The 21,875-nt window shown below is 33.0% G+C and overlaps 2 protein-coding genes and 1 long non-coding RNA gene across 9 annotated transcripts in view; all 3 read left to right on the forward strand.

Moving 5' to 3' along the window:
• Positions 1–2,406, forward strand: part of CDase (neutral ceramidase) — a 54,659-nt gene extending 52,253 nt beyond the window's left edge. For 4 of the 6 annotated variants that reach the window (XM_074136854.1, XM_074136856.1, XM_074136855.1 and 1 more), the window contains exons 15-17: positions 18–186; positions 721–870; positions 2,281–2,406. In XM_074136854.1, the coding sequence (XP_073992955.1) occupies positions 18–186; positions 721–804 (253 nt within the window). In that variant the 3' untranslated portion in view covers positions 805–870; positions 2,281–2,406. Of the gene's footprint in view, positions 1–17; positions 187–269; positions 871–2,280 lie in introns of those variants that run through there. The other 2 variants (XM_074136858.1, XM_074136859.1) reach the window with 2 other exon arrangements.
• A 2,885-nt stretch (positions 2,407–5,291) lies between these two features.
• Positions 5,292–21,423, forward strand: LOC141458614 (uncharacterized). Of its 2 annotated transcripts, XM_074136861.1 has the most exons (4): positions 5,292–5,442; positions 6,818–6,867; positions 17,994–18,129; positions 20,154–21,423. In XM_074136861.1, exons 1-4 carry the CDS (start codon positions 5,413–5,415, stop codon positions 21,156–21,158), a joined length of 1,221 nt encoding a protein of 406 aa, XP_073992962.1. In that variant the 5' UTR covers positions 5,292–5,412; the 3' UTR covers positions 21,159–21,423. The 2 variants fall into 2 exon arrangements, with proteins under 2 accessions (XP_073992962.1, XP_073992963.1); XM_074136862.1 differs by lacking the exons at positions 5,292–5,442; positions 6,818–6,867 and adding an exon at positions 15,694–15,788.
• On the forward strand, positions 6,884–8,404 carry LOC141458616 (uncharacterized). Its single transcript, XR_012461079.1, has 2 exons — positions 6,884–8,097; positions 8,207–8,404. It is a non-coding gene; the product is annotated as an uncharacterized lncRNA (long non-coding RNA).
• Positions 21,424–21,875: the final 452 nt, after the last annotated feature.

The raw sequence follows: 21,875 nt of genomic DNA on the forward strand, positions 1-21,875 counted from the left end.
TTTTTTCTTTTTTACAGATTTCATTGGATTCGACGATCTAGTATATTAGGCACTAGTAAAGTAGAAATATCATGGACAGTTCCTTTTGGTACCGAGCCTGGAGTATATAGGATTCGTCATTTTGGACATCATAAATATATTTATGGTACAATCGAACCTTACGAAGGTGTATCGGCTAGTTTTAAGGTGAGTTTCATAGTCAGCCCTTAGATAGAATTAGTGTGAATTAGATAAAAGAAGCACAACTTGGGCCAGTTATTTTTTTGTAGATAAACATCCGCATTTTGTAGCTGTTTAGAAAACATTTATCATATATGAGAAATAAGTGAGGTAATTCTATTGGACCTTACAAACTAAACGCATCCTGACCTTTGTTTTCCTTTAAGTATCAGCGCTTGTCTGTAGATTATTGGGAAGTACAAATATGTATGTAATTTTTGAATGAGTGGTGAATTATTGTTAATATAATGAGTAGATAATACTATTAATAATTGTGATCCATCTCAAACAGAGATATAAGCCCAGTTTCCTTCTTACCCTAAGGTCGCGAAATCCGAATCGTTAGGGCTAACTGGACGATAGCAAAGAAATAATAAAAATGTATGTAAAGATACAATTAATGAATCTAAAAAGAAAAAAAGTATTTGTTTTATTAAAACAGTTAAAAAGTTCTGAGTAAATAGTTCTTTTTAATTTAAAATTATACATATAAAAAAACAGGTCCCTTGGCCTTCACAACGAACAAAAGAGAAGGCTAAACCAAAGGTGCAGATTATGGAGAGAGCATTGCTACGTGATTTATAAATGAAAACGTTTTATGAAAGAATTATTATTTATAAAAACTGAAGACACATTTTCAAATAAATAAAGGTATTTATAGATACTGATTATGATTATTTATCTTTCTCTTGTTACTGGTATAAGGTATTATTTCTATTAGTCGTTTATTAGCCAAAAATAAGTAAAACCGGACCCTCGTCCTTCTCAACTAGCATCAGTGGTGGTTATATAGAAAGTGCAGGTTATACAGTGAACGGGGATCGTGATTTGTAATTTATCCCCTTCTATGAGAACTTAACTTTTTCCGAGATCTTATTGGTCTACAACAAATAATCCCAAATTCACATAAAACTTACACAGATATTACTGTAAAAGCCAGCAGAGGTTGTTGCATGAGTGGTTTAAGCATACACACAGGCTTTGTAATCGTAAGTTTGAAAATGGTTCACTTTACAGACGCCTATAATCCAGAAAAAAAAAAAAAAAAACATGCCTGTGGGAGCCGCATTAGATCTTGTAAGATCCTTTTGGATTTGGCTTTATGACCTGTTCAAAGCTGCTTTTATCTATGTAGATAACTATTTTTTTAGTTAATTTTTTTAACATATAATAATGAAAAACTGTACTTCATTTATGTACTTGTTCTACATAGGTAGAAATAAGTATAATGGATCAATATTTTGATTGAAAATGACGTTTTTTGTGCAAAAAGAGTTTGCTACAAATATAAATATTAACATATACTTGGCTGTTTAAAAATAATCAGTATTGACGAGATTACATTTAATTAATTAAAAAATAATTGAATACGATCTAAAAGATGCGATCCTAGATTTCGATGCATGCGCGAAAAAAAGTTAGACAAAGAATTAGCTCATAGCGATTAGAGTTTATTATTAAAGATATTCTCTTCTTTCTTACAACTCACTGTCGAGTGCTAGAGAGAGTTATCTGTAACGGAGAATACTGTCTGTAAGCCTAATAAGTGCACTGCATACGGCTTGGGCACCAGACGACCCTTAGATTCTAAGTGGCGTGTGGATTTAGTATTTGTTTGTCAAAAGCCAAATAGTTGTACTTGTGTGAATGTAAGCCGGTCAATGTTAGTGTTCGTTCGTTTTTGTGGTGTCAGGGACTGCCGTGAAGACAAAGATCTTCTTTAACACCTTGCATTTTTTTGCACTTTAGAATAAAATAAGCAAAAGCCCTTATTTCAACGCTCTTGTCATTCTAAGCAAAGCAAAAAATTCATTTTAGATTAGTCTCTCTTCAACATACTGCTCTTTTGACGAGATCACTCTTTGGCTAGTTGTGAAGGCCCTAAAGCTTTCTCCTGCTGATACTAGATCTCCTGCTAATATATATATTGAATAAAGCTCCCAAAGGGGAAAAAGTAATCGTATTTTTACTTACTATGACTATTCTCACTACATTTAATTTAAATATTTTTACCGTATTTTACAGTTTTGGAAGATATAATTTTTCATATTTATTTCACAGGTCGTTCTAAAGTAAGATAAAAAGTTAATATGGAAGAAGACTTATATCACCGTTGTGATAAGTAAATAATTATTTTATTTATTATAAAAATCTGTAAATACGATTAATAAATTTTAACAAAGAAAAGAGTTTTATATATTTTTCTTCAAGTTTTGTTAATTATAAACCAAATAATAATTAATCATTCAGAAATAAATTTGACCCCTTAATATCTCGAACAATAAGATGTTGGTCAGAGAAATAACATTATTACTTTTCTTTTTTTTTTGCAAAATATAATTATATTTTGATAGAAACAGTAAGTGTGTGGGATGAAAAATTGTACAGAAAGCTCTGGGTATTTTTATTAGGACCAATAACACAGTTATTCTTGGGAAAGGAATTAACTCGGAAAGAATTGCTCGTTTATTATGAATTTAACGCTGTAGAATATTTTGATTTAACTTTAGTGGTTCAGGATAAGCCAATAACGTAATAATTAATAATGCTTTTAATTATAAACCAACTTGAATCATATACAGTTGTACGCTCCAAACTATTTGAACACTTTAATTCGACCACTTAACGCATAACACTACTTAATAATTTTAAACATTTAGTTGAGCGATTTTAAAATACATATGTATGTATATTAAATGCATTTTTCATTTTTTTGCACTGACCTTTCGGTAGTTATCCATGTTGAAAATGTGAATTATGTTTCCAAAACAAGCTCCAACCATTAAATAACCCTAAATAAACACTCTTCTATCGGTTAGAAAATGGTATTTAGTTTTTGCCATCACTATCTCGTACTTCAAATTTATTATGTTAAATAATGTTCTCTCAAGGAAAGGTTATATTTTTATATGAAAATGAATCAACTTACAAAGCAATATACTAGAATGCGCTAGTTGCTAGGGTCCTATACCAAACGTTTTTTTCCCCTTATTTTGCGCGAAAAAAAACAACATTTTTGGTTAGTAAAGTGGCTTTTCTGCTTTAAAGATTTTCTTTAAATTTGAGATTTTAATTAAATATTAATATTTCACAATCATTCAAGGCTGATTTTATATGATTTGATTTTATCTACCGCAGCCTAAATGTTTCGTATCCCTAACCGGTTTCGCACTTTTAACCCTCACAAGTGGTAGATTTATCAATTTTAGCGGTTTCAAAATCAATAGTTTTGTATCAAAACACGGTTTATTACAATAAACATGCGTGTTACAACATCTTACGTTAGTTCCGTTAGATAGATCAATTACATTGTTTAAACATTTAAAGTTAGACGAAAATTTACCAACTAGTGTGTGTAATTAATGCGAGTTGTTGGAGGCGTTATATAACATCATCTAGTGATGGAAGTCATTGTGGTTACAACATAACCCTAAATATTGATGTTCCAATTTAGATATTCTGTCTTTTAACGAGGATATTTCAGTATATATATATCTCTCTCTCGTTTTCAACTGTATAACAGCAATCCTTCATTAAGGATCACCACAATAACAGCAGAACACTCACAATACAACTGTTACTTTACCTAATTCTAATCTAGTATTAAATGAACAATTAAGTCTGATGAATGGACATTGCAATTGTTTCATTATGACAAGACCAAAATTTATATCTTGAATAATGCTAATATAATCCATGGCCAACAGTGTGTTTAGCAAGAACGGTTATGTATACAGAGTGATCCATTTAAAACGCACCAATCCCTAATAACTTTTTAGGAAAGCAAAATTTCGAAAAAACCCATGAAGTAAACTATATGTTTTTTTGGGACTACTTTTCAAATTTTTTAACCCCGTTGCTGTATCTTCATTTTTGGCGGAGTTACGGCCAAAAACCTGATTAAGGTTTCATAAGGACCACTGGTTTTGACAATGATTATGAGAACTACATAAAAAACTGTGAAAAATGACGTTGACCCGGTTTCGATATCTCTAATATTCGTCGAGATATTTAAGATCAAAATTACAATTTTATCTATTCGTGAACGGTTTTGAATAATTATTTTTCACCAGTAATGCACGTTTTAGGAGGTCCTTTGACTGCAAAAAATGTTATTTTTGACGCAAAGAACAAAAATAATAATAACTGAAGATTTTAAAACATGTAGTGTAATGTAAGGGTTGTGGGAGAATCAGGATAAATTTGTTTTATCATCAAATAAAAGCAATCATCACATCATTTTAATGCAACCCGGTATGCAAGACTTCTTGACCTATGATTGTGGTAAGAATATCTTTTTTTTTTTTTTTAATTTTTGAGATATTTTTAATTCACACACACACCATTTTATAAAAAATGCACCTTTTTTTATAGACTCTGAGGGCCTCAAAATGAATTTTTGAGGAAAATTCTAAATCGAAACGATTGCAGTGCCCATTTTTACTAACTAATGGTCAAAAAACTAGCTGTTTCCTTATAGAGAAAGAAGTGATTTTCATAGAGCGTTTGATAAGACGGTTCTTTTTTGGTTTTTGTTTTCTTTCATTAATATGTATATTCTTAAGTGCATATTACAGTGACGCAACAAGCAATTATAAAAAAAGTGTACAAAAGTTCAGCGTAAAAAAACAATTCTAATGAAATAAAAAAAATAGTAATTACATAGGTGGAAATAATAATAGGATTGGCCCGAATCTATCTTCACTACTGCATCCTGTCGAAGTGTACGATGTCCAAGTGGAAAGAAGAGAGAACTACAGCCTTTCCAGGCTCCGTCTGCCAAAGATGCCTAACTGGGGATGTCAGAAATATGTAAGGGTAGCACAAGCTCGTAAAGAATCAACTCCAGTGGTGAATATATAGCTAAGAGTGATAATAACTTGGAAGTTCTGTCTCCCCAAAAAGATGTAATTGATGTAGATGAAAAAATGAATACAAATAATAATAAATCACTTGAATGAAGGTCATATTGTATCCCAGTTATGTTGCAGTCACCGGGAAACAATAAATAATAAATTAAAACATGAATGGTTTCCATTTTGAGAAGTGTAACCTCCCATCATATGTTTTTATTTACATTAAAAAAAAGAGAGAGAGAGAAATTAATTTGTAAATATTACTTCAGCATGAACTAATAGTCATACAGTGAATTGCGTTTTTGCTAAAAAGGAAAGTAGATTTTTCCAGACGAACATGGTTGACCATAACAGTGAAGAGAGTGAGGTAATAATATTGAAGGTTATTTATTTTTCTGTTAATTTTTTTTAATTTTAATTCATCGGAGAGGATTCGTGGGGAGATTTAGTTCGAAGATAGATTGTTGGGGATAGATTGTCGGAGATAGATTGTCGAAGGTAGATTGTTGGGGATAGATTGTCGAAGGTAGATTGTCGGAGATAGATTGTTGAAGATAGATTGTTGGAGATAGATTGTTGGGGATAGATTGTCGAAGGTAGATTGTCGGAGATAGATTGTTGGGAATAGATTGTCGGAGATAGATTGTTGGGGATAGATTGTTGAAGATAGATTGTTGGAGATAGATTGTTGGGGTTAGATTGTCGAAGGTAGATTGTTGGGAATAGATTGTTGGGGATAGATTGTTGAAGATAGATTGTTGGAGATAGATTGTTGGAGATAGATTGTCGAAGGTAGATTGTCGGAGATAGATTGTTGGTGATAGATTGTTTATGAACAGGTTGAAGTGTTAGCATTGGCATGAAATTTGGCGTAAACGGAATTTTTGGCTAGATCAAGAATAAAAAGTGATTGATTAATTTTCTTTTTTTTAATGTTTTAAGGCGCGTCAACATCTAAGGTTATTGGCGCCCGGAGCTTTTTTCAGTGCACTGCCGGCCTCGGGACAGTGTTCTCTCGTTACAGATAACACTGTCCATCACCGGACAGTGAGCTGTAAGAAGCTCCTAGGAAGAGAAAATCTAAGGGTCAGCAGCTGGATTCGAACCCGGGACCTCCGCGATTAATTTTATTATTATTTTTTTCTAATTAATAAACACCAAGGGGAAGGCTTTAGCTATGCGTTTAGCGTATTGGATTCCAACGCGGAGTTCCCGGGATCGAATCCAGCTGCTGGCCCTTAGATTTTTTTTTTTTTTGTCTTCCAAGGAGCTTCACTGCCCGGTGATGGACAGTGTTGTCTGTAACTAGAGAACACTGTCCGGAGGCCGGTATTGTACCGAAAAAAGCTCCGGGCGCCAATAACCACAGATATTAACGCGCCTTAAATCAAAATAAAATAAGCTCCACATTTACAGACGCTGTACCGGACGGAAATGCAGCATCAAAATGAAATTTCCTTTTATATTATAAACAAACGCAAATTTTAAAATAAACACTTAAATTTAACTACATACTTTCACTAAACTTCGGCCCCCTCCCCGCCAAAAAAAACACTAATACTTTGTTGTGGCTCTAAAGTAAGTTAGCACTGAACTTAGTGGCAGTAAAAATATTTAAGAATAAAGGTACAAAAATAGGAGGTAATATAAAAAGAATGTCTACCCCTCTAGATCTATTTAAGTTTAAATTCAGTTTTCATCTTTTTTGAACTCAACGTATTTACTTAATTTTGTTTGTTCAGTTTCTGAAAAAGCTGATTGATATGTTGCCTGAAAGAAATGCTGCAAAAAAGTAAGTAATCGTTTAATGATTATAATTTTATTAAAAATCGCCCATTTAATTACGTAGATCAATAGATTCATTGATCAAATTGATAAGAACAAATTTAAAGGAAGTAGAACTTGAAGTGTGCTGAAATTAACTCTTAAATTTTATTTATTTAATAAATTATTTGAATTTAAGATTTATTTAAAGATCTAAGCTACGCTTCAAAGAAATGATACGAGCTAAGAAGAGAATTGCTGAGATTCAGTGAGAGGAGTCCTTAATATGCAGGTGGTGACTAAGAAGGTTCCCATGTTCGAAAATAAAATTATAAATAAGATGCCACGGTAGCCGAGCGGTTAGAGGCGTGACCTGTAGAAGCTCTAATATGTATTGTGGTACTGGGTTCGATTCCCGGTCTCTGAGCCTTGGATTTTATTTAATGGTTAATAAAAGAAATTTACAGTAAAGTATGTTTGTTAGCCGCCACCGTCCACGGCACCTAATTCGGTAGTTGGACGAAAAGCCCGCCTGAAAAAAATAGGCGATTACTTTAATTTAAATAAAATTATAAAATCTGAACAAAATGAGAAATCTATTCAATAAAGAGGTACTTTTTAGGTTCATTAAGTTGGTCCAAAATGCCTAATTTCACTATCCGATGGTTTCACCTTAAAATAGGTATTTAATTTGTGTTAAATACGATTTTTTTTCCTTTTTTGTGGTACGCTAACCACGCATCCCAGACATAAAAACAAACCAATTTTCATTATGGAACGCTGAACAATAGGACCGGGTGAGAATATGCTGGATAAAAGGATAGAAAAACCTGAAGTCAGTTAGAGAAGGATAAGTTTAATTCTTTTTTGGGTCTGTAGGGATTGGAAGGATCGGTAGGTGGCTATTTCGTGGTTGAGTAGGATTAGAATGACAATCTAGGGTGGATAAAGGATATGTACGGGGATTATGGATGAAGTCTCATGGAGGGAGTCGATTTTAGTACGTCGAGGAGAGTTTGCCGTAAGTCTTGGAATCTGTTCTATATTGTCTGGAGTTTGATGTTACTATTATTACTACAGTTTAGGATTCAGACTTAGAGTAACTTCGGCCCTTTTGTAGTGGATTAGTTTATCCGGTACAGTCATCAGGAGGGAAAAGCAGTCTTGTAGCCAGTTAACCGGAGTACACTTTGTCTTGAACGTATACAGTACACAGAAGGTCAGCTTGTTGTCCAAAGTTAAGCTGCGATTGACCCTAGTAAGTGCTACCAACATTCAAATACATGACCATATAAAAACAAGAAAGAATGCACATTTTGTTATTGTTAATTGCACTTAAAACAGCTGAGACTTAATTAATTTTTCAGCAGATTCGACAACTGCTGCATCAGATTGTATCTGTTCCTGGAAGGAGTTATGATGGTGACATTGGTTACAGGATTGGTTTATTTTTTTATTTACATATTATTTGTGTTACCTTAAATAATTGAAAACCAAAAAACGCCAATCAAAATACGAATGTAATTATTTAATGAAAATAAAAATGAGCTTGTAAAACAAAATAACGAGAATGTTGCTTGCTTACACCTAATTCCCTTAAAATCAATTTTGAAAATTATCAGAGCTTTACCAATTCGGGAGGGGGCGAACCACTTGACTTGATGTTCATTTGATAAAATCTCCGAATAAAAAAAAAAACAACTTAAAATAAAACTACCTGAAATCTATATTTATTTTTAATAAAAACAAAAAGTAGAGGGACTTTCGAAATATAAGTGAAGTAGAAATAGAAATAGAAAAGAAATTTATTATTCTGGGACAATTGTCCCCTAAGAATAAACACGGGTACAAATAGAGGCCTTAATAGTTTGCTCTGTGATTAAAAAGAAAATAAATAAATAAATAAATAAGTATTTACAAAAAGTGAAAATAAAAATAACAGCAGAAATTAAGGAAATAAATTAAAACAATTAGAATTTCGGAGGAAGCTGAATAGAAAGTAGATAACTGAATAGACGGGATTTAAAGATGGATAGGGTAGGAGCATGGCGGACAGATGAAGGCAAGGAGTTCCAGAGAGAGGCAGCACGTATTAGGAAGGACTTGTCAAAGGATGAGGTACGGTGAGAGGGAATATAGAGATCAGATGAGCGAGATCTAGTGTTACGGAAATGGATGGAGGATTTAAACTTAAGGAGTTGAAAAATATAGGAAGGCCTTTGAGACTGGATGACTTGAAAAAGGAAAGAAGCCAAAAAATATTGGCGGCGATAGACAGGAAAAAGCCACTTCAACTCATCGTTGCAGTGGCGAAATGCGAGAGTCTCTGGAAATGCTGAAAATAAATCTTATGAAGCAGTTCATGAGGCGCTTAAGCTTAGCTTCAATATCACCCAGAAAGAGCGCCATACACTAAACAACCATAGTCGAAATGGGGGAATATAAGAGAGGAAACTAGGAGTTGCCGGGTCTTAATTGGAAAAAGGTGACGGGAACTATTAAACTGCTTAAGGATATGGATGGAACGACGAGAGATTTGGGAAACATGGTTTTTCCAGGATAGGCTTTGATCGAAAGTGATAGCAAGGTTTTTCACAGAGGAACAATTCAAAAAGTTTGAGTCACATATTTTTCATTAGATTTGGCTTCCTTTGGGCATTAAATATAATATTGTAGTAGTCACCTTTCATTTTACACAAAAATTCTATTTTCATTTCACGAAAAAGTAAATCTGTGAGAGATCTCAATTTTATTTTTTTATTTATGTTTTCTTTTTTAAAAAAAATCCACCGGTGCTTTTTTTTCCCCTCCACAGTTTAATTGGGGGGGGGGCATATTCAGGAGCCATTAACGGGGAAAATATAAGGAAAGTTCTGGATAAATGGAAGCGCTATTTTATATCTAGGGATAAGTGAGTAGACAAAAGTGAATTAGCAAGGCACGCTAATTCACAGTCGGCAGGCTTGATTGGCTGATAAATGCAGATAGCGTTGTTGGTCTTAACGAGCCAATTGATTGGAACAGTTTTCCCAGCGATTGGGGCCAATAGATAAGTTTTAAAACTTAGCTATGGAGTTTGGCGACAGCCGAGACCCTATCCCCATTATACTTTAGCAATTAGAAATGTGATATCGATTTATTTATTTTTTGTCTCAAATATCAGTCGTGTATAATTTCCGCTAAGGTGTGTCCAACGGAAATATCAGTCTGGAGATAATAAAATGAATATGAGATTAGATGTAATTAATATTTTTGCTCAAAAACGAACAATTTTGAGGGAGTTCCAAGTATATATTTTGTTAAGGTTGAGGACTAGGGCAGCCTCAAGGCCTGCGCCACTGCGACCCCTTTAGATCTATTGTGGCTCCCCTCACACTAAAGCTCACCCTCCAGACATGTCCTTTTAAGCAGACTCTTAATGCTGGAGAGCGACTCTTGGGTAAAGCTCACAGGCCTTGGTTTTTCCTCCCAGAGAAGTAACATCGTTAGCCAGATAGTTTAGATGTAACATACAACCATTTTTTTTAAATTATTTTTTAAGAAGAATTCTATTTAGAGCACTTTTGAGAGAGCGTATTGGTTAATTTACAACGCTGCCACTGAAATATTATCAAGAAGTATTTTGCGAGTTGCGCTGGAGTTCCAAGGTTGGCCAAATAATCAGCAACTTGATTTCCTCTGTTGCTAGATTGACTCGGCATCCACTCAAGGAATGCCTTATTATTCTGGAAAAAAGCTGTCTCCTAGACTCCTTACACTTCCAAACAGAGGATGAAGTCCTTTTACAAGCTGCTTTAAGCATAACCTAGCTGTCCTAGAAAATGGTGAATCTCCATATCTTTGAGTCTTCTTTTTTTAGCGCAGGTTTTTATTGCTTAGATTTAAAGCCTTAAATCCATAAATTCCGGCTCCACAGCCATCCATAATCCATCTTGGCTCCATTTGTAAAACCAGATGATCCAGTCTGTAGCCCAGTAAGTTGCGATATTTCCAGTTCAGGAATTTAGACCACTAAGTTACCGTTGCATCATCTTAGACTGTTTCGAAATATTACATTTTAGCTTGCTGCAATATTTACCGTTTTTGAATTATTTTGTTCATACATACACCATTTCTAAAAATCACTTTTTCTGACTTAAAGGACCTCAAAACGAAAAACTCAAAATGGCAAATTTGATCGCAATAATGCGCACACCTTATCTAGTGATAGAAAGTAGCAAAAGATTTTTATTGATAACTATATTAATTTATAACTATATTACTATATAACTATTACTATATAGATCTATATATTTGTTCTAATCATGCAAACTATCAATCTAGATTCAATGATAACTTGACAGTGCACTGAAAATAAACTAGTAGACAGAATGGGAGACCGACACTCGACTCTATCTGTTGAAACAAAGCAACCAGTGGGGTTCCCTTCGTCGAGTTGTCACTCATTTCAAGACATGCAACTTTCCACTCTTAAGGTAATATCTCTCCCCCCGCGGAAGGAAATCTATCAGGCACTATAACTTACTCTGCAGTAATAAGGGTGTCATTTATTTTATTATTGTAATTTCACTTCCTCCCAATCTTTTTACGCTACAATAAGAAGTCGAGATCCACTAATAGCAAGGTAATGCTTACGTAGAGATCCACTAATAGCAAGTAATGCTTAGAGATCCACTAATAGCAAGTACTGCTTAGAGATCCACTAACAGCAAGTACTGCGTAGAGATCCACTAATAGCAAGTACTGCTTAGAGATCCACTAACAGCAAGTAATGCTTAGAGATCCACTAATAGCAAGTAATGCTTAGAGATCCAGTAATAGCAAGTACTGCTTATAGATCCACTAACAGCAAGTACTGCTTAGAGATCCACTAATAGCAAGTAATTCTTAGAGATCCACTAATAGCAAGTAATGCTTAGAGATCCACTAATAGCAAGTACTGCTTAGAGATCCACTAATAGCAAGTAATGCTTAAAGATCCACTAATAGCAAGTACTGCTTAGAGATCCACTAACAGCAAGTAATGCTTAGGAGATCCACTAATAGCAAGTACTGCTTAGAGATCCACTAATAGCGAGTAATGCTTAGAGATCCACTAATAGCAAGTGCTGCTTAGAGATCCACTAATAGCAGCACTGCTTAGAGATCCACTAATAGCAAGTACTGCTTAGAGATCCACTAATCACTAGAAGAAGAAGGGACCGAATTGTTTTTATAGGTGCAGCTGCATTTCTGATATTTACATTTACGCTCCGATGCATTACTCTCCCACCTAACAACCCAGTAATTTAGTTCTTATCCTTCTCTCTAAAGGAGTTTTCTATCCTGAGTCCCAGATTCCGGACTTACTAAAAGAACTATGGTCATTATTCACTCTCTCTCAATCACTATTCCAAATTATTCTTATTAGATAAGGAACCTGTTTGTTATTGTGCCAAATTTCCCTAATTGAGCTGTGACTGAAAATCTCCGCTTTGCGTTCCTCTAAGTCAGACTAAAAATAATGAGTAAAAAGTATCTCAAAAATAGAAAAATGCCGGAAGATGAAATTTTATACTGGTTTTATAAGGGGACAGTACCGGAAATATACTGAATGGATTTCTTCACATTTTGAGATTTTATGGTAAATGGTTTCAACGATGTTCGTTACTGATTGTATTATTGAGTCTAGAGTCTGTTATTTAGACTCAGTCAGTACTCATTTACTACTAATATCCATGGCATATGCTGATGGCGTAGACATCATCAGCAAGTCGGAACATGCAAATCAGGCTGTTGAACGAGGTGCCAGACGTCTGGAATTGGCGGTGAACTCCAGAAAAAACAAAATACATGACAACTGGAACCTGTAACAATGATGCGATCTTTGGAAGGAGAAGGTTTCGTTTACTTTAAGCACCTAAATAAATTATTTTAACAACATAATAACCCAGGAAATCGATTGGAGAATACAGTCTCCAAACGGAAGCTATCATGGACTGCAAAGGCATTTCAAATCGGTAAAATAATGGATAAATATAGAAAGATGCAGTTGTATAAAACGCTGTTTAAACCAGTCTTAACGTGAGAATCGGAATGATGGGTAAAAAAAAAGATGAAAATAAATTATTTATATTTGAAAGGAAAATAGTGAAGATGATTTTCTGGCCAATTATCGAGGAGGAAGGAGACAATTGGAGAATAATTGGCAACAGTCAGGACTGCCCCTTGTCCCGATATAGATCTACTATACAAGCAACACATTAATGCCTTGCGCTAAAAGTATCATCGCATTTGCGCCTAAAAACTGGCGCTACGCTCGGTAATTTTTGTATTTTTTAATTTTAATCCGATGTTTTTCCGATATTTCAGTAAATTAATAATAATAATGGACATTTGGTAACAATGTATAAAACCTCACCACGGCAGAAATAACAATATTCAATGTTAACAAATGTAACTAAAATGTTAAACAATATTTATGTGAATGAACACTATGGGTTATCTAATATAAACTGAAATTAGATTCTTTATTAGGATCAGTAAAATTTGTGCATAACCACTAACAGGAAATCCGTAAAGAGAGAACAACTCCTGAAGACCGGCATTGGCATTGATAATAGTTCCGGGCGCTAATGACCTTAGATTTGGTCAAAAATTAATTAGAAAACAATAATAAAATAAGTCTTCAACTTTGGCTTCAAAGATTTTGATTAAAAATCAAAGACCTAGTAATTGGATCTTGTTGTTGTATCATGTTTAATTAGTATCGATTTGATGTTTTTACGTTGTTTCCTTTCGCACTTTTAATTAAACATTGGGGTGATTTAGCAAACTCCTTAATTTCTACGACCAGTGTGAGATAAATTCCAATAAAGATCCTAAATGATGTGAGAAATCTCTAAGATTATCTATCGTGAATATTAAATGAAAAATTTTGGTTACGACTTTAGAATTTTCGAGTTAGTTTCTTCGGAAAATTTTTTAGGATCATTTTGTGAAGCCTAATTATCAGAAAATGGTTACCAAGCATTTGAAAATGTATCCTAATTGAATGATCACAATTTTGAGGAAAGTTTTTTTATAAGTTTAGTGCCTTGAGAACTTTATACAGGGTGAGCCAGTAAGTAATTTCCTTAGGGCTACTGGGTGTAGTACATCTAAAGTGGAGTTTAATGACGTATTGGCCAACTTCATATTTTCCACTGTTCTTGAGTTACGTCAAATTATTTTTTTTTTCTAAAAACATTACTTTTTTCCAATAAAAATGTTATTACTCAGAAAGTTTTAGTTCGAATTCGATTCTGATGACACGGTTAGAAAGACAGATAGATTTCCTGAAAATTGATACCATTTTGAAGCATAACTTATTCTCCAAACAGCCTCAATCTTCCTCCTGGACACTGGAAAAATAAAAGTAATCGAAATTTTTGAAGAAAACTCATTAGGCCCTTATGGGGATCATTATCAGACACTAGGTGCTGGCCACTTTTTATAAAAGTTTCCTTGTTTAATGGGCTTTGAAACGGTATATCATTTTCCAGGATTCCTTTTATCTTCGTATGAGAAATTACGTTTGTTTTACAAGAAAACGTGTTCACGAGCACTCAACAGTGTTAGTTCATCAAGTTGTTCAATTCATTGAAAACTCTTTTAGATGGACCAGTAGTCACAATTTTTAAAGTAGATTGTCTTAAAATAAGGAAGTCAAAGGTTACAAATTGCACTAATAAAAAGGCTGTTAAGGTTTATTCACATTCTTTTCTTTTTCAACAGGTAGTTGTGTGTGAAATTGTAATTTGGAGTAAGTACAAACTATATGAATTTTTGTTTATAAAAATAGCACTTGTTTAAAATATTTCCTAACATTTTCTCAAATACGAGTATTTCAGTGAGATCAGAAGTAAATGTTTAAAAGGCAATTTGTAACCTTTGACTTCCTTATTTTAAGACAAACTACTTTAAAAATTGGCTACTGGTCCATCTAAAAGAGTTTTCAATGAATTGAACAACTTGATGAACTAACACTCTTGAGTGCTCGTGAACACGTTTTCTTGCAAAACAAACGTGATTTCTCATACGAAGATAAATGGAATCCTGGAAAATGATATACCGTTTGAAAGCCCCATTAAACAAGGAAACTTTTATAAAAAGTGCCAGCACCTAGGTCTGATAATGATCACATAAGGGCCTAATGAGTTTTCTTCAAAAATTTTCGATTACTTTTATTTTTCCAACATTCGGAGAAAGATTGAGGCTGTTTGGAGAAATACCTTATGCTTCAAAATGGTGTCAATTTTTAGGAAATCTATCTGTCTTTCTAACCGTGTCATCAGAATCGAATTCGGACTAAAACTTCCTGAGTAATAACATTTTTATTGGAAAAAAGTAATGTTTTTAGAAAAAACAATTTAAAGTGACGTCACTCAAGAACAGTGGAAAATATAAAGTTGGCCAATACGTCATTGAACTCCACTTTAGATGTACTACACAGACTATGGACATTACTTACTGGTTCACCCTGTATACAAACAAAAATCATCATATTTTATACCTTTGACTTTTAAGTAATATTTCTATACTGTACATGAATACGAGATCGTGGAAATAAGCAGAAAAGGAAGTAATCGCCAGTATTGAAATGGCATGTTCTGAAGCTATTCAAAGTGGTTTAATCATTTTAAGTTGCGGCTGTTGCCAATAGCGACCCACCTAACACCTGCATTAAGTGTTATAGCCTTTTTTATTTACTAACACATTTCGCTTAATAATGTTAGCGGTGAAACATGTTACCTTTTGCTTCCTCGTTTAAAAGATGTTTTTTTTTTCCTATTTTGATTTTTTTTTAGAATATCTTAAAATTGAAAATAAATAAGAGTTTAGAAAAGCAATGACTTTTCATATTTTAAAACCGTCACCTTATCAATATTTTGATATAGTTCGTTTTACGCCACCTTCCATGAAATTGAGGTAAGGATTATTGTAACCTATTTTAAATATTTATTTTAAAGAACTGGCGATGAACAAGCATGAACTTTAACTAAGCTCTCCCGATTTTTCCCCTTAACAAGGAGTGTTTACTAAATATTAGTTGGCTATTGGCTTCACTATTGGTGAAGAACTAGGAAGAAACTAAGCCTCTTACCGGAATTCCGCCCCCTTAAAAACAAATTTTAATGAAAAAAATTTCAAAAAAAAGATGGCTCTGGTGTTCCAAAATCTTATTGAATTATTTCAATCTTCTAAACTTCCACCGAAACTCTCAATTATTTGAAAATATTAAATTCAAGCTAATATTATAATATTATTTGTAAATACCGTCGTACATCATACTGCAACTGTCACTTTAGAGCCCTCTATTTTCTGCCGGAATTTTTTTTCTTCCTTTAATTTTTTTGTCTTATTTAAATAAGATATTTGAAAAAATTAAATCACATAAATAAGGGTTGATCGTCCGAAAACTGCAAGAAAAAGCGTAACGTTTAAAAAAAAACAACTTTGACATTTTTTTTTTCTCTGTAACTATAAAAGATAAAATTCCCAAATTTTCTTTAAAATGTAGGGCACATTCTCCTTTATAACGAAATTTTTTTTTTGCAACAACTTAGATCAAATAGTAATTGCCTATTTTTCAGGCGGGCTTTACGTCCAACTATGCCAATTAGGGTGTCGTAGACGGAGGGTTTCCCTAAAGACCGGGGAATCGAACCCAGTACTACAAAACATATAAGCTTTACAGGTCTCGCCTCTTAACCGCTCGATTACCGTGGCGCCACTTAGATCAAATAGTATTAATTAAATACTGGGCTCTCACCGGAAATAATGGTAGTCCAATAAACCTTCCCATTATCCCATAATATTTCCTTAAAAACTCTCTTGTACAGTGGAGTCTCGGTTATCCGTCATGACCGGGACCGGACACGTGACGGATAGTCGAATAGACGGATAATGGAAAAAAAGCAGGAAAATTTCCAGATTCTTTTGTTTAACGTGTATAAAACTTTGTATTAACTGGTATACATGTTTTATACGTTTTTACGCTCAAGTCTTAAAGGTCAGGTATCTTTCATTATTCAATTCATTCTATTGTGTATTAAAATTAATGAATACAATGTCTGCGACATCTAATCGGTTTTGTGGGCGGTTTTGTTTGTGGTTGATCTTTTTAGGGAAAAAAACCACAAACTGTCGAATGATGGACACGAGTATGTACCTAAAAAGACAAAGGAAAAAATCTCAAAAGAAAATTTCTGTTTACTTAAAATAAATTTTGTAAATACTGAGGAGAGTGACGGTTAATTGGAATAGATGGATAAAAGGGTGACGGATAACCGAGACTCCACTGGATCTCCTTAACAAAAAACTTACAATTTAAAAAGTTAAGTATAAGGGCTGATTAAACCATTTGTCGTTATTTTTGACCAATTTTCGGTATTTTTCAGTTTTTTTGAAATCTATTAGATCTGGGTTTTTGCAAAAACAAAACAAAAAATTACAGTTATAAGGGACGATTTGCCCAATATTATAAAGAAAATTTGGGAATTTTATCTTTTACAGAAAATGAGAAAAAAATTGTTCAAGTTGGGTGTTTTTCAACGTTACGCTTTTCTGTGCAGTTTTTAACGATCAACCCCTTATACAACTGTCCTACCGGACAGTTTTAATGAGGACCCCTAAGAAAGATGAAAAAAGTTATGATAAGAAGGTCAGGTACTCAAAATCTGTACATCAGGGACATTCATTTAGTCTAAGTTCAAAATTTACCTTTTTCTTTTTTCTTAAGAATAAAAGTAAGATATTAGACAAAGTTGTTGGTGCATTCCTAGAAACCAATTTGTAGAAACTACTTGTTAGGTCACGCTCGACCTGAAAACCGATATTTTCGGTGCAAATTCAAAAACGGAACTCCACCAACTCCCAATATCTTTCTTCACAAGTACAGTAAGAAAGAGTACAAAATTTAGTTAGCATTGCAATCTATGATTTAAATAAAAACATGATATTTGTTTAAATATTTATATATTTTTTAAAATGTCCATTTGTTTTTTTAATTTACATATGTTAACGTTTTTTTGTTTTGTTCTATCACGGAATTGATTTTTTTTATTTTAGTAAACATATATTTAACAATTCTTTACATTTTTTCCTGTTTTGTTTGAATATTGTTAACAAAAGGAACGAAATGAAGTCTTCTAAAGAAGCTGACAAACGTTACGATGATATGAAACAATTCTTCACTTCAAAAAGACAAGATAGAGGAGACGAGCGTGCTGAAAAAGTTGCTGATTACCTCAAAAATTTGAACCTGGATGTTAGTAAATAGCCTGATTTCTCTTTATTTTAAATTTAAGGAAAAAAATAAGGTTGTTCTTTAGGAAGAGTTTTTCAATAAAATGCATGTAGTTAGTTTAATTTTTTTAAATCATATTTGTGATAGAGCCGGTCTAGCAAAAATATTTGGGATTTTATTTAATGGCTAATTTAAAAAATAATAAATAAATAATGATAGTAATTATAGTAAATCATCACCGTCTACGACACCTGATCGGTAGTTGGATGTAAAGCCCTTCTGAAATAATAGACAATACTTTACTTCTTTATTTTCTTTTTTAATCCGACAAAATTATGCTTTAGAATATAGACAATTTAATTTGTAACTAATTTGGTGTAAAAAATATTATTCTACATAAGATAAGCTTTAAAATGTAAAGGAATAAAAAATACACTCAGCTGTAGAGTTTGGAATAGTTTACAAAACATGATGGGATTTGTAATATAAATATCAAATATTTTGATTCGAAATATTATAAAATAACCTTTATTAAACTCTTGGAACAGAAATATTATTTATAATTTATGGTGTTAAAGGTCACGCGACAGTACATGACCAGCTAACAGAGAAAACATCGTCTAGCTTTGAACACCTTAACTTATCGCATGACATTAAACTCTATTATTAAAATTAGCTTCCCTTTTTTTTTTTTTTCTTTGGCACTCAAATAGTCATTGAGCAGGGCGCCACGGTAGCCGAGCGGTTAAGAGATGAGACCTGCGAAGCTAAACTATTGTGGTGCTGGGTTCGATTCCCCCGGTCTTAGGCCTTGGATTTTTATTTAATTGTTAATAAAAGAAATTTACCTTAAAGTATGTTTGTTAGTCGCCTCCAGTGCATGAGCCCCGCCTGAAAAAAATAAGCGATTACTTTACTTCAGTCATTGAGCATGAGCTTAACTTAAGGCGTTTTCTGCCCAATGCAGCCTAAATAAAATTCCTAAATTATATTCACTTCTCTTTGATTTTATCTCACTACACTGAGAGATAGGAAGTGGAAACATAACTGAAATCGATAACTCTACAACAAAGTCAATCTCTGATGGTGGATGAATATTCGAAACCGATTAGGGTTACAATAAAAATTCTTGCTACAAGAGATAAAATCAAAGATATTAAAGCAGCACTGAAGACCTAATCACATTTTCAACATTTCCTTCTGTTCGCTTGAAACTTACGGCCCTTTTTTTTTTGTGGTTGGGAGCCATTTCACCCTAATTTAGGGTTCTCTATTAACGAGGTTTTTCTTTAATAAGAAATTAGGCAATTTCTAATTGGTGTTTCCAGTTTTTCCCCCGCCAACCAAAATACTCACTTCAGGACATTATTAGTTTTGCTTTGAAGTAATTTTTCATGAAAATGGGTACTAGGAGGTTTTCCAGAGGTAGACAAGTTATTTGAGCTTCCTTTTTATGAAACTTCTTATGAATCTTCCACCTATGTACTGTTAATATCCCCCAAAATAATTTGACTTCATTTCTCACAAGATTAGAGATTACTTTAAAAAATAAAATAAAATTCAAATTGAAATGAAAATTTCGAGATTTCTGATTCACTTCTCTCAAACGAACTAGTTTGAAGAAAATTTCCACGCTGAAACTTTTGAGATTTGTGATAAGGGAAAGCGGAAAAGTCGTGAGGTTGTTCTCACAAAATATATATTTTTATCTGCGTTAAGGGTGGAAAAAATAAATAAATAAGTAAATAAATTTAAATTTAAATAACTTTGCATGATAATGGAATGCACAAAAAAAAGATAAAAGTTTTACAGTCATAATAGATTTATTCGGCCTTTAATTTTGGTCCCTAAATCGTAGGTTTTTTTTGTGTCCCTAGAGGATAAAGGTGTCGCAGACTTTGTAGTAATTCAGAAAGTTTAGCAAAAACAAAGTAAATTCTTTAAAAATTGAATTTATAAAAATATTCCAAACTATTTTTACTCCCAATTTTCTTCTTCTTTTTTTTTTTTTAATTGATGAGTGTATTTTTTGTTTCTTCTTGCAGAGTGAAGATGAGAGTATCAGCGAGGATGAAGAAGAATTTAAAGATTCACAAAGGATGAAGAAAAAGAATGATGTTGATATTGGTAGAATGGGTTCATATTTAAAGAAAACTAGACAGGAAGAAAGTTTAACAAGTTCTACAGAAACTGGTAGCACCCTATCATTGTCGGATTTATCAATTGATTCTGAAGAAGAAGATCTAGAGGATGAAGTAGTAAAAGATCCATTTGGTAAGAAAAAATATGAAAAAAATCCAAAAACTAATAAGTTACGTAAACCTAAATATGAGGATATGGATAAAGGAGGTGGTAAAAAATCATCAGATGTTACCGGCTTAATGGATTCCCTAATGAATTTGGAAAAGAAGATAAATCCGGAGAAAAAAACTAAAGGTGGTCCTGACAAGGGTAAATCAGGCAAAGCGAGTATGAAAGAGCTACAAAAACATATAGATAAAAGACTGACAAAGTTAAACGAACAAAATGATCCAATAATGGATCTTGTTAAAGCGAAGAAAAATAAAAAACTAGCAAATTCAAGTGGTTCTTCAGATTTATCACCTGAAGAGGAATTTTTCAAATATTTACAAGGAACAAAAGGGAAGAAAATTTTAGAAAGTATTGGTAAAAAAGTAGACGTCAGTCCGAGCACTAAAAACGCTCTAGAAGAAAGCCTAGCTGAATTTAGCAGATCTAGATCATCGAAAGGCACAGCAAAGACTATGCAAAGTACCAAAATGACTGAACCATCCAGGCCATTGCCTAATAAAAAATTAATCGCCAAAGAGCCGTACGCTAGATTACCAGATACTAGCGCAAAAACTGGAACTATATCCAAAGTACCAACAAAAGATATAAGTACTAAATCCAAAATGACAATAGCGGCAAAAGATCCAACAAAACTGGGTGCTTTGACTAAAGAGTCAAAAATGGTGCCAACTAAATTAGAAGCTAAACCAGAAGCTTTTGCTAAAAAAGTATTAAAAAAAGTTCCACCCAAGAAATGAATTATGTATTTTGAAGTGTCATAATAATATTCTTCTATCTTTTTTTTTTTTATATAAAATCAAATTTAATTTTGTTGAGCAAAAAATAAACTAAATTTTTGTTTTTTCTGAAATCCTTATACCTGATCAGGGAATCAAAAATCAGTTGGTAAATAAAACAAAATTAATATTGGTTTCAGACTATTATATTGGTAACTAACTTCTGTACTTTTATATTTCTTCAAGATAAATACAATATATATGGTACAATACTTTTTATTTAGAAGATGGTTTTATATAAAATATAGTTTTGTTTATTTCTATTTATAATTATAACTAATAGAGAAGAAAAATCTGATGACGCTGTAAGGTCTTTTATCTTCAGTAAGCTTTTTAGACCCTTCTACTTTATTAAGGATTTTGAAAATTACTCAAGGTTGCAATACGTATTTCCTGCTATGAATCAGGGGACATATCTCCTTATCTGTTCTAGGTACAGAATAAGAATATTTAATTTAATTTTCCCTTTGTGGAAGATTTAGACTATTTTTAGTATTCTGAATCGAATCTATTAGAATCATTATCCAATGTTTTGATAAAAAATTTTTGTATAGGATAGATGATAAGTAAGCAGTATATACGAGGGTCGTTTGAAAAGACCGTGCAAAGTCAGAGAGATAGCACCACTGGCGCGTATCGAGGTTATGTTTAGTTAGTAGCATCTCTTGGAAGAACACA

This window comes from Rhodnius prolixus, unplaced genomic scaffold, assembly GCF_049639745.1.
Source record: "Rhodnius prolixus isolate KJV_2025 unplaced genomic scaffold, Rpr scaffold_5, whole genome shotgun sequence".
Lineage (NCBI taxonomy): Eukaryota > Metazoa > Arthropoda > Insecta > Hemiptera > Reduviidae > Rhodnius > Rhodnius prolixus.

Bases quoted from the DNA above. Each gene is read 5' to 3' on its own strand.
- LOC141458614 (XM_074136861.1), top strand. From the start codon at position 5,413: ATGGTTGACCATAACAGTGAAGAGAGTGAG. The intron at 6,868-17,993 runs GTAAGTAATCGT...TGTTAACAAAAG, and splicing joins GAAAGAAATGCTGCAAAAAA to GAACGAAATGAAGTCTTCTA. The intron at 18,130-20,153 runs GTTAGTAAATAG...TTCTTCTTGCAG, and splicing joins TCAAAAATTTGAACCTGGAT to AGTGAAGATGAGAGTATCAG.